Source organism: Lathyrus oleraceus, chromosome 5 (assembly GCF_024323335.1).
Source record: "Lathyrus oleraceus cultivar Zhongwan6 chromosome 5, CAAS_Psat_ZW6_1.0, whole genome shotgun sequence".
In the NCBI taxonomy this organism is placed as follows: domain Eukaryota; kingdom Viridiplantae; phylum Streptophyta; class Magnoliopsida; order Fabales; family Fabaceae; genus Lathyrus; species Lathyrus oleraceus.
The window spans coordinates 564,904,986-564,917,668 of NC_066583.1; the positions used below are offsets into that span (position 1 = coordinate 564,904,986).

The window sequence follows — 12,683 nt, forward strand, 5'->3', positions numbered from 1 at the left end:
TTAGCAATTGGATATTACAATTATCCCACTGCACCTTACTAATATAGAACATGCACCTCGCGTAGGCGAAACCTACATTATTCGATATTAGTCTTGATGAGTGCTAAAACTTGGAAAGCATAAACTTAATATTTAATTTTAGGGAATTTGCAATTATTCTAATCTCACCGGCTTATTTATCATATAAATCGTCTCTCACATGCATCAACATACATTCACATGCATTAACATACATACAAAATGAAACAGTTATGGCCCCTAGCGCAATTGTTCTCCCAAGCCAATGAGAGAACCTAAGTTAACCTAATAACGATCTAAGCTTCTCCAAGCAAGATCTTCAAGGTTGTCCTCCTTTGATATTGTATTCTTCTCTTTCTTCATAATATTACATTACATAAAAGAAACTTGTTTTACATACGAGGGAATGAGGGACAAAATAAGTTACATTAAGAGATTAAAAGAGAGGCACGACACACAGGTCGTATTTTAAAATCCCAAAAACAAAATAAAGGAAAACTAAAGCCATAACCGATCACCACAAGACAATAATAATAAACACGTTATTATTATTATTAATTTAAATTCTGTTAATTAAATAAACCAAATTAAATTTCGACGACTGATCACACTACGCAAAGTTAGCCGGGGGGTCCGCTGACCGTTCAGCGGACGGGGGTCAAGGGGTAGTGCCTCCTGCGGGGTTGCAGGGGCAGCGCCCTGATGCAAAATTTTAATGAACAGTTCATTTGAAATCGACGTCGATTTTCGCATAAACACTTGATACTTTAAAGCACAACTCTTGCGTAGTCACAACCCTAATCGCATAACTCTCTGACAGCACAACCCTTGTACCGTCATGAACCCTAATGCACCAATTTCATACCGTCAAACACACCTCGATTGTTAATTCAGTATAATTTATCAACATGCCATTGCTACACCATACTTTCGTCGGATTCCGAAGCAAATGACCATTGATCGCTCAAAGGAAAACAACCATTAAGTGTTTGAATGAACGAAAGAGAAACATTATATCATATATACCGTATTTTGCATCAGAATTACTTATATCATATATATAACTTGATTGATCTCAATTGTGTAACCTATGGACGATCGATGTATCGCTACTTTACCATACTAACGTCGGATTCCGAAGAATAGTCAACATCAATCATCCAAATCGTACACACATGATGCCAAATTTAATTACTCATTTATTATTGAATTTATCATGTCTTTTAATCGTATTAATACAGAAAATACAGAAAATAAACAGCTATCAGATGCATGGTTCCGTAAGTGGCTCTAATATAACTGAAGGAGAATAGCGGTCCAAAACGAAAAGTAAAAATGTCTCCTTTAGTGATCCTTACGAATGGGCATGATCAGTGATAGAATCATTACCTCTTGTGGCGATTGAAACCTTTGATGTAGATCTAAGGAGAGATCACGAATGTTGAATGGTGACAATGCCTCTACTCAGTCCACACGAACGGATTCTTTCAGTCTCAGTGCTAGTTGCTACGAATGAAGGCTTTGAGTGAGAGAGAGAGAGAGAGAGAGAGAGAGAGAGAGAGAGAGAAACAAAATTTCATTTGAACAAATGCTTCTACACAAGGGTTCTATTTATAGAACCACTTGTGTGGGATGCAATCTAAAAATCCCACTTAAGTGTATGTGGCCCATATCTTATGATATACCAAAATCACTTAAGTGTGTGGTACCTTACCATATTTCGTATTCTACTTAAGTGCACCGTACCTTACGATGTTCTACAATTCACTTAAGAGCATTGTACCTTACGGTGTTCCTTATTTACTCTATCTCTCATCAATCTGTCCTTTTGTGTGTGACCCTGTAGGTTTTCGCGACGTTGACAATTATATTAAATCACGTATTTAACATAATAAACAATGAGCAGTATCTAGCAACACATCACTACTACCCAAGACACGAAAATGTCATGTGATCTGACAAATTCTTTTGTGATAATACTTATGTGTATAATTACCTTTTTGCCCTTATGTCTATATTGAACACAAGGCATAGACCGTGTCATCCTTGTCCAGTTCAATATTGGGCCCTTAGACATTTAGCCTGTTACGCAGGATGGGCAAATTTCATCTAGGTCACTCATGTCCCTCCGTATGCTTTGTGGAGTACCCATCAACTGTCTTTATGGCCATCCAGTTACGGACAATGTTTGATCAGCAATAAGGCACTCAATTCTACATCTAGGGTCCATAGTGGTTTTAGGTCGAAGAGTGGTATACACCACTATCACCATGAGAATAACTTATGACACTTTGCATAACATTCTATATAGTATTCTCATAGCGGGTCAGTCTAGTATAAATATTACTCCTAATATTCATACCTGTGTTTAAGACTTGATAACTCCTTATCCATGATCCATGAGGTGTGATCATCAGTCTATATACATAATAGTCTTAATGCTTTGATGTAATCCCACTTCACAACAAAGTTCGACTACGGATACTTTAAGAATAATGTCCTTATGTTTAATGGGATCTCATGATTAAGTCACACTTGATACATTAAACGGACTAGCTATTTAGGGACTTTATTAAACAAACATAATAAAGAAAAAAGCCTTTTATTATTAATAAATAATTCGATACAAGTAACAAAAGTATTGGCCTCTAGGGCTTACACCAACACATAGGAACTTAGTTGGTCTCAACTGACAACTAATTGAGCATTTAAGGGAACATGGGATATTACAAGAAGCACCTAAAATTTCCTACAAGTATTGTTTCTACTCAACATTAAGAACATTAACCTGTTCTTTGAGCTTTTCTCTCTCTCTCTCTCTCTCATCAAATACAGTTGAGTAAGAAAGTATATCCCCATCCAACAGCCCCGAACTCCAAAATGTTCGACGCCTAACGGATATGGTAAGAAACCTCTTTAAATTCCCTTTATCGAGCTTCTTTATAGGGACTCGGGAAATAATTGTAATCTTCATCCAAAAACTTAAGACCAAAACCTCTTTTTACTCCACTCAAACGCAAGTATGCCCTCCTACGGACTAGAGTTGGGGAAGTTTTCTAGGAAGAATCTCAACCTAAAGCTCTTCATGTTCAGGTATAGGAACCTATCCTTCCCCAACCTCCTTCCGTGGAGGTAGGAAATCTATGTCTGCCTCTGTCTAACTAAGAGAGACCCATATTTCCATTCAAGTAAATAGAGGTGTGTCTTGAGTAGTTGGACCATACACCAGACCATAAGGTGTACCAGTGGGTGTACTCGAGGTAGAAGCTTCCCTGGTGGATGGGGTACTCAGAATGCTAGTAAAAAAAGAAGCATATTGAATCTCCTGCCTTAACCGCCGCATTGTCTCTTCACTCTTCATCGCATATGCACAATCAACAAAGAAGACATCAAATGAGGGGTGATTCAAGAAAGAAAATAAAGGAAAATAAGACTCTTATGTCAATCACCAAAGATTATCTTTCCTTCCTTCTCTAATTTGAAATCCACCAAGTAGCGGCTCTGAGTGAACCTTTTCATCTGTTTTCTTGACGCCATATTAGACGATACAATTTCAAGGATGTCTAGGTCCACCTAATCACTTGAGATGTCCCTATCGGCCTTTCTGGTCGATGTTGATACAATCTCCATGACTAGAAATGTTATGAAAGAAAAAGAATGCATATAAAATATGACAAGCAAATAAGCTCAAACTTCATCGCCCTTGGAAGAAAACACCAACAAAAGAAGAAATCCCTCAGGGAAGAAGATAAGAGACCAAACATAACTATTTTGGGAAACCCTAGAAAAATATGAAGAAAAAAAAGCAAGCGGATCAATGGGCTTTATCTTAAAAGAATATGAAGCGATCAAACATGCACGGCCTGTACCAACGAACAAGATTGTATAAACTTGATCAAATACTGAAGCAAGGAAGCTCGCGAAGAAAATGATTGAAGGATGAAGAAAAGGCTCTGTTGCAGATCACTAATGGAATAAAAACACCAAAATAACGCTTCAGAAGCCTTTTATATCATATTCATCCCTCGGGGATCATACGATTACCACGCACCACCAACGACTGAGATCTTCTCGAAAACGGTTCAAAAACAATTTAGTACTCTAAGGAAGATGAAACATCATGACTAACTAGCGTAAGAAAACATGTCAGTTGCTCCCCGGTGAAATGTTACCTCTTACAAGAAAGGCAATGCACTTGTTCACAAGAACGACAACATCCCATCAAAGGCGTCCATGTCCACGGATTCCATGGCCCAGTAAGAATACGTGTCACAAACCCCTGTCCTGCAAAACAGAAACAAGGGCTTGGGAACATCAGTTTCAGGACGTTCACAAGGCCCGAAAAGCAAAGGCCTAGTAATGAAGCAACAAAACACTAAGTGTAGAGCAAATAGAATTTCTTTTCCCACTGGGTGTGAAATCTCTCGCACGAATACCCTGCCAACCATACAAATCATCTGACAGTTTACCGCAACCCATGCCTAACTTCACGCATTTTGTATTCAATACTCTTGCATTCAAACACCATTTTCCAAGTATCCAATACTCTTGCATTCAAACATCATTTTTCACTCTCATACTGACTTGAGTGTTGGAGTACTAACTTTACTGATCAGTCTTTCTCTCCACCGCATTAGAAGCTCATTATCACAATGAAGGAGAAGTGCGATCCAAAACGCAGCGGAAATTAAAATTTTCTCCTTTAGTGATCCTTACGAATGGGCATGATCAGTGATAGAAAGGTTACCTCTTGTGACGATTGAAACCTTTGATGCAGATCTACGGACCGATCACGAACGCTGAACGACGACAATGCCTCTACTCAGTCCACATGAACGGATTCCTTCAATCTCAGTGCTAGCTGCTATGAATGAAGGCTTAGAGAGAGAGAGAGAGAGAACGAAAATAATGCAACCGCAATGAATGCTTCTGCACAAGGGTTCTATTTATAGAACCACTTGTATGGGCTTCAAGCTAAAAAGCTCACTTAAGTGTATGTGGCTCATATCTTATAATATGCCCAAAATCACTTAAGTGCGTGGTACCTTACCATATTTCGTATTCTACTTAAGTACATCGTACCTTACGATGTTCTACAATTCACTTAAGTGCACCGTACCTTACGGTGTTCCTTAGTTACTCTATCTCTCATCAATCTGTCCTTTGTGTGTGACCCTGTAGGTTTTTGCGGCATTGACAATTATATTAAATCACGTATTTAACATAATCAACAGTGAGCGGTATCTAGCAACACACCACTGCTACCCAAGACACGAAAATGTCATGTGATCTGATAAATCCTTCTGTGATAATACTTATGTGTATAATTACCCTTTTGCCCTTATGTCTATATTGAACACAAGGCATAGACCGTGTCATCCTTGTCCAGTTCAATATTGGGCCCATAGACATTTATCCTGTTATGCAGGATGGGCAAATTCCATCTAGGTCACTCATGTCCCTCAGCATGCTTCGTGGAGTACCCATCAACTGTCTTTATGGTTATCCAGTTACGGACAACGTTTGATCAGCAATAAAACACTCGACTCTACATCTAGGGTCCATAGTGGTTTCAGGTCGAAGGGTGGTATACACCATTATCACCATGAGAATAACTTATGACACTTTGCATAACATTCTATATAGTATTCTCATAGCAGGTCAATCCGGTATAAATATTACTCTTAATATTCATACCTATGTTTAAGACTTGATAACTCCTTATCCGTGATCCATGAGATGTGATCATCAGTCTATATACATAATAGTCTTAATGCTTTAATTTTATCCCACTTCACAATAAAGCTCAACTACGGGTACTTTAAGAATAGTGTTCTTATGTTTAATGTGATCTCATGATCAAGTCACACTTGATACATTAAACGGACTAGCTATCCTAGGGACTTTATTAAACAAACGTAATAAAAAAAAAGTCTTTTATTATTAATAAATAATTTGATACAAGTACCAAAAGTATTGGTCTCTAGGACTTACACCAACACACAACAATAAGGTATACATCCTCACTTTCCGATCAACTATAATTCTATTACGAAACTCTATCTCCACAAGACTGACTTGGAGAGGTGACACTTTATTAAAAAAATTCAAACTCAATTTCTAATCAACATAAAACTTGAGATTTTCTTAGTAATACAATTATATCTAAAGTGCACTTTAATCAATACTTCTACAAAAATAAATATATTAAATATATTAAGTATACTCTCTTTTCCTTTAATAAGATTGAAATATACATAGTCTTTATATTCAGAGATGGAGAATGTGCAATTTAATGTCTAGCTCACTGCAGTTGCACCATTCTACTTTAATTCATTCAAACATTTCAATCATTAAAGAACTTTAACAACAAACAGCTAGCTAACAATAGCATCATGTAAGTCCTGCCTCCAATCCATTGAATGTATCATAAAGAGGCATATTTAGTGTCTCCGGCAGATAAAATGCAAACATCCCACCTAAAATCCCACATGCTGCAAATACTCCAAACGGCAACCAACTACCCAAAACCACCACTAACGGCGCCAATATTGCCCCCATTTGCGCCGCCTGTGTCGCAGTTCCTAGTGCCGCGTTTCTCACCACCGTAGGAAACAACTCCGTCGTGTAAATAAACAACAAGTTATAAGTCCCCGCCATTCCGAATATTCCCAAAACACCACACACCATCTTAATTACTTTCCACACCCCAATACTACTCATCAAACTCCCCAACAAACAAAAGAATCCACTGAACCACATTGTCCCTATTGTTAATGGCTTTCTCCCAAATCGATCCAACAACACTGCTGTTATTGTGAATGCTGGCATTTCTGCGACCGAATTCAGAAGCACGTTCATGTAGAGGTTTGTTTCAAGGTTTGCAACGTTTAAGCTAAGACCATAGTACACCACTGATCCTAAGAAGTTAAGAGCTATTGCTACAATTAACCTAATACGTGTAATTGGATTAAGCATCACATCCACTATGGATCCAACTTGTGCATCCTTGTTTTTCATTTCTTTGTAACTAATGAGATTGTAATCCGAAGAGTATTCAAGATCATTTGATGCTTGTTTTGATTCTGATACTTCTTCGTCAAGTGCGAGGACAACTCCATCCGGAAGGTGTTTCCCGTTGAAAGAAGCAATGGCGGACATGAGATTAGTGGCTTCGTTTATTCTTCCTCGAACAAGGTACCATCTCGGTGACTCTGTGATGAAGGGAAGGACGAGGATAATGTAGAGGAGGGAAGGGATGGAAGCGACGATATAGAGTGTGCGCCATGTTTGGAAGGTGTAGGCGACTCCGGAGAGAATTGCAATGCCTCCGGAGAAGAAATAGAAGGTGGACATTCCGGCTGTGCCGCGTTTTGATGGGCCGATGGGTTCGGTGGCGAGGACGAAGGCACATAGACCAACGCCGCCGCTGCTGAAACCGGTGAGAAGACGGAGGAGGACATAGGTCCAATAGTTAGGGGAGAATGCAGTTAAGCAGCCAAATATGGCATTTAGGGCACAAACCACAGTGAGAGAACCTTTTCTTCCTAGAGATGAGTCTGAAAGGTGGCCAAATACTCCTGCTCCTGAAATTACAACATCAATTCAAATCATGTTTATTCAGCAAATGGAACACAAGATATTTTACACACTATATTTCTCAACACACTTTTACTATCTTATTTTTTACATCTTATCATTAAACTAAAATTTTAAAATAAAAAATCTTACTTTTAAGTCTTATATAAAAAATTATATTTTGAATAAAAAAATTTACAATATCGATTTTTCATTTATGTTATTTGACAAAATGTTAAAAGATACTAAATTCGAAGTCAATTATAAATACGTAGCATAGTTAGATCTTTTGAGAGAGAGTTTTATTGCTTATTATAGCACCTAAGGGTTATTATAATTGCACATAAAGACAAAGACTGAGCTACATCAAGAGTAAGGGGGCCTATGCCCCCACTTAAAAATTTAAATGGTAGTATTATATTCCATTGTAATGTTAATTACCAATTTTCAATGTGGAATTTTCTCCCAAATTTATAATATGAGTATCATTTAAATAACTAACCATCTACACTATTATATTTACTCTAAATCATTATGACTTAAATATTATTATTAGTATCAGTTTTTTCTTTGTTTTCTTTTGTTTTTTTTAAAGTCTACAAAAAAACTAGTTGAAATTTTAATTAATTAATTACTATTATTTATTGAAACTTGAATTGTTGATTCTTTTCCTTGACGTGAAGACACGTTTTTTCTATATAGTTGCAAGATAACTCGATTTAAAAAACAAGTTTAAAAAATATTATTGACTCATTTCATCCTTATTTATTGCTTTTCTATAAGACTCTTAAATACATATTATATATAATAAAAAATCATTAAAGGACAAATACTTTTTAAGTTGACAAGAGTAACATTTTTAATAAAAAAATGTTGAAAATTTGTATACAATTTTGTCCTATAAATTAAACTTTCTAAGTCTGCCTTTACATAGAAGATATCCAATTTATTAAAGAAAAACATCCAAACGTCAATCATTAATAAGTTATGTAAAATATTTTTACATATATAGTACTAGTATCAATTAAATTTATATTTTATTGATGAAAGTGGAAAATAAACGTGTCTATTTTTAGGTAGAAAAATAAATGAGTCATTCATGAACAAGAGCATTTAGCATTAATAACCAAAAGGAAAATACAAATGTTTTTGTCATGTATAAATTCAATGTGTGACACGGAACCAGATCCTCAGCAGCGAATCTTCTACAGCTCTCTCTGCATCTATCTTATTGTTCTTTGGATCAATCCAACGGTTTCTTTAACAAGTCTCTCAATTCATTGCTTACGTTATTTAGCTCTTAGAATAGTGTGACACCTCTTTTTTCTCTTAATTGGACTGATAAAGTGAGGCATACGTGCATCGACATGATTCCATATTCTACTAAGAAAGATTCCTCCACTTTTGGACATAATATTCCTACATATCTAATATTTTTACTTAGAAACAACAAATTAGTTGTTCCTAGCATATAATTTATTTGGTAAACCTTTTTAGGATAAATGTATCCTACCTCCTATTTTAAAATGTTTAAAATAAAATTATTTTAAAATGAATTTTATTCTTATATTTTAATATATAAATAATTAGATTAAATTATAGTTTTAATTTCTCAATTTTATTTGATTTACGAAATTAATCTCCTATACTTTAAATTAAAAGAGTTTTAGTTTCCGTCTTACGAGTTTTTTATAAAAAAAAATCGATGAAATTTTTATTTTTTAACTTATATAATTATTTATAAAATTCAATAGTATATTTATATGCAATAATTTATTATGATTTATAATAACGTGTCATTTAAAAATTAAAAATATCATTAATTTTAAATAAAAATAGAAAAAAGAAGAACCAAAAGTGTTTAAAGTTAAAATGGAAATCATATTATTTAAATTTAAATACAAAGATTAATTTCGTAAATCAAATAGCATAGGAGATAAAACTGTAATTAAATAAAATAATTATTATTTTTTAATTATATTTTAATCATTATATTATACACTATTTTTAACATATTTATAAATTTAATTTAATAAAAATATACTAGTAGTTTTTTATGATAATATTATTATAATTTTAAATTTGTATATAAAAGTTTTCAATGACATTTATTTTTATTTTTAAACGAAAAGGAGGGAGTATTAATTAGAAAAGAAGGGAGTATTAATTAAAAGAGACAACAAAGCAACAAACTCAAGTTGTACACCACTATAAAGTATCTATAACTAGACCCAGCTCTCTTCAAAAGCAGAAAGTTCTAGAGCACAGGGTCTTAAATGCTGGGAGATTAAAAAAAAATCATTAAAAATATAAAAAAGAATTATAATTAAAACACAATATATAAAAAAAATACTATGTTAATAATTCAACATTGATTACAACTAAATCCATTTTTGATTAATATAAAATGTATTTTCAAAACTTAATTTTTATCATTACAATTTAATTTTCATTTTAATTTATAATATTTTTTAAATTGGATCGAAATATTCGAGTAGACCGTACCTATCATCTGCAAACATTTGTCAATAAAATCTTACACTTCGTCCCTTCTATTATATGAATTTTAAATATTTTATATTTGAAGAACATTGGTTTTCTACAGATCGACACACAAGTTTCATGGATAGATAAATAAATATAAAAATACACAATGGGTCGTTTACGCAACTATTTTTTTATAAGTATATGGTTTATGTTTATTATCGTCTGAAAATTGTTGTCCAATAGATTTAAGTGTGTTTCAAGTACTTCTCCCCCATAGTATTGGTAAGCTTTGGTGTAGTAGTAGTCATTAATTATTAAAAATTATTTGAACTAGCAAGATAACAAATAGAAAGGAATGAGAATGATGCCGTGGTCCTTTTTATCTTCTGGTGCAGAAAATAAAGTAAATTTTAATGGACCCATCTACATCATGAACCTGTAAAATGCTTACAACTTCAACCATAAAAAAGAACGATGTTTTTCTAAAAAAATATATGTCAGTCAAAATTGAATGTGAAGATTGAATAAATTATAAAATTAAAAATATGGTTAGTGATAAGATTGAATATTGTTTAGCAAATCTGTATATGTCAGTCACGCGTGTCTCTTTTTTATGTTACACAAAGTCACACATATCTCATATAGATATTTATTTTTAGGGTAAAGCTAACGTATATCCTTAAGTTATATGTTAAGAATTAAATTAACAAATATTTTTTTGGAAATTATACAGTATTTTTTTAAATCAAATTTTTATTTATAGATTTTTTAAACATATGTATCCAATTTTTAAAAGTCTGAATAGATAAATCGTAATTTTATATATATATATATATATATATATATATAATATATATATATATATATATATATATATATATATATATATATATATAAACGAATAGAGTTTCTATTTAATTATTATTTAATTTCATAAATATTTTATAAAAATATTTAATTATAATTTAATCCTAATAAATTTGAGATTATACGTAGCTAGTTATTATATGTTTATTATGTTATTATTCTTATTTTTGAAAAAAAAATTAATCGGTGTTTTAAAACACTTTAAAAAGATAATAGTTTTTAAAAATATGTATATTAGAGATTTAAATAATATTTTTATTATTAAAGTTAAAATCATATGTGAGAGTGTGCAAAACTGTCTATAATATAAGGTTTATAATTTTTCAAAAATATGCTATGAATAATTTCACAAACTTACTTCAACTTTTTATATAGGACCACTTCAACTTCTTACACATAGAACCATATCAAAATAGTTAATAAGAAGATGAGCCTTATAGTTAATAAAACCCTTTAATTCTTTGCTTCAATGATTAAAACATTCATTTTTCCTATAGTAGTAATAACAATTCACATCTAATTATGTTTGGATTAATAAAGGAATATATAAATTAAGTCCTAATTGTTATAATATATGTTGCATGCCGAAATTTGCTCAAAAAGGAAAACAAATAATGAAACAGAATGCAGAAAAAAAAAGAGAAAAAGATGAACTAACCGATCATACAGCCGGCGAAGAAAACCGCTTGAACAAGTCCAACTTTGAACTTATCGCCGCAAATCAAACTCCATTCCGACACCGTAGAAGCAGCTTTTCCGCCGATCCACTCCCACGACTCCGGTGACATACTGCAAACACTTCCACCGGCCGAACACTCCCTACCGGAAACGCACTTCCAATCAGGTTCCCGATCAGCGAAAATCATAACCATTGTGTGAAAAGCTTCCAGCGCCCAAGCAAGACTAGTGAGAACGAAATGTTTCAACTGCCAGTTTCCAAACTCGCCGCAGTATTTCTGAAGCATCTCGTCTATGCAGATCTTTTCCGTTTTGTTATTCGCCGGAGGTGGTAAGATCGGTGAGCGTAGATCATCGGAGAGAGATGAGAATGTGGCCGCCATAGGTAATTATCTGTCGCTTTGCTTTTGGAACGTGGTAAAGGCAGTGAGTGTCAGTTCTATCTAAATGCATATATAGTCTAAGAATTAGTAGGCCAAAATGGACTAAGTCACAAGTCTAAGAATATTCTCTAATTAATCCTTTCATGCAAAGAAAGTTTTTTATTTTAACTTATCATTAATTCGCTTTTTATATTAAACTATTTTTAAATATATTTTTCTCTTCATTTTTAAAAAAAAAAGTTAATTGTTTTCTTTTTATATTTGGTGCAAGTACATTAGTACTCCCTCCATTTCTTTTTAATTGTATTTTTTTGACTTTTTTTTTTATTTATACTAATAAAACTAATCAAGTTTATTATTTTTCAGGTAATAATTATTTTTTTATCTATAATATCCCTATCTATTTATTTATACATTTAACTTTTTCTCTCTCTTTAATAAATAATTAGAGGCAATTTTGACAAAATGATAATTGATTTTATCTTGAACTTTGAAAATGACACTTAAAATGAAACAAAATTAAAAATAAAAAAATCACTTAAAAAGAAACGGAGGGAGTAATGATATTGTATCTGATATGTTAAACAAAATGATTTTATTCAAGAATGTTAAAATAGTTAGTGTTTTCAAGAAGAATGAAGAAGAGGAGAGATAAGAGAGAGAAATTATAAT

The 12,683-nt window shown here is 33.0% G+C and overlaps 1 protein-coding gene across 1 annotated transcript; it reads right to left on the reverse strand.

Moving 5' to 3' along the window:
• Positions 1-6,230: 6,230 nt before the first annotated feature.
• LOC127086472 (organic cation/carnitine transporter 4) lies at positions 6,231-12,092 on the reverse strand. The gene is made up of 2 exons (XM_051027243.1): positions 11,609-12,092; positions 6,231-7,604 (listed from the first exon to the last, which is right to left on the reverse strand). Exons 1-2 carry the CDS (start codon positions 12,009-12,011, stop codon positions 6,412-6,414), a joined length of 1,596 nt encoding a protein of 531 aa, XP_050883200.1. The 5' UTR covers positions 12,012-12,092; the 3' UTR covers positions 6,231-6,411.
• Between the last annotated feature and the right edge of the window lie 591 nt (positions 12,093-12,683).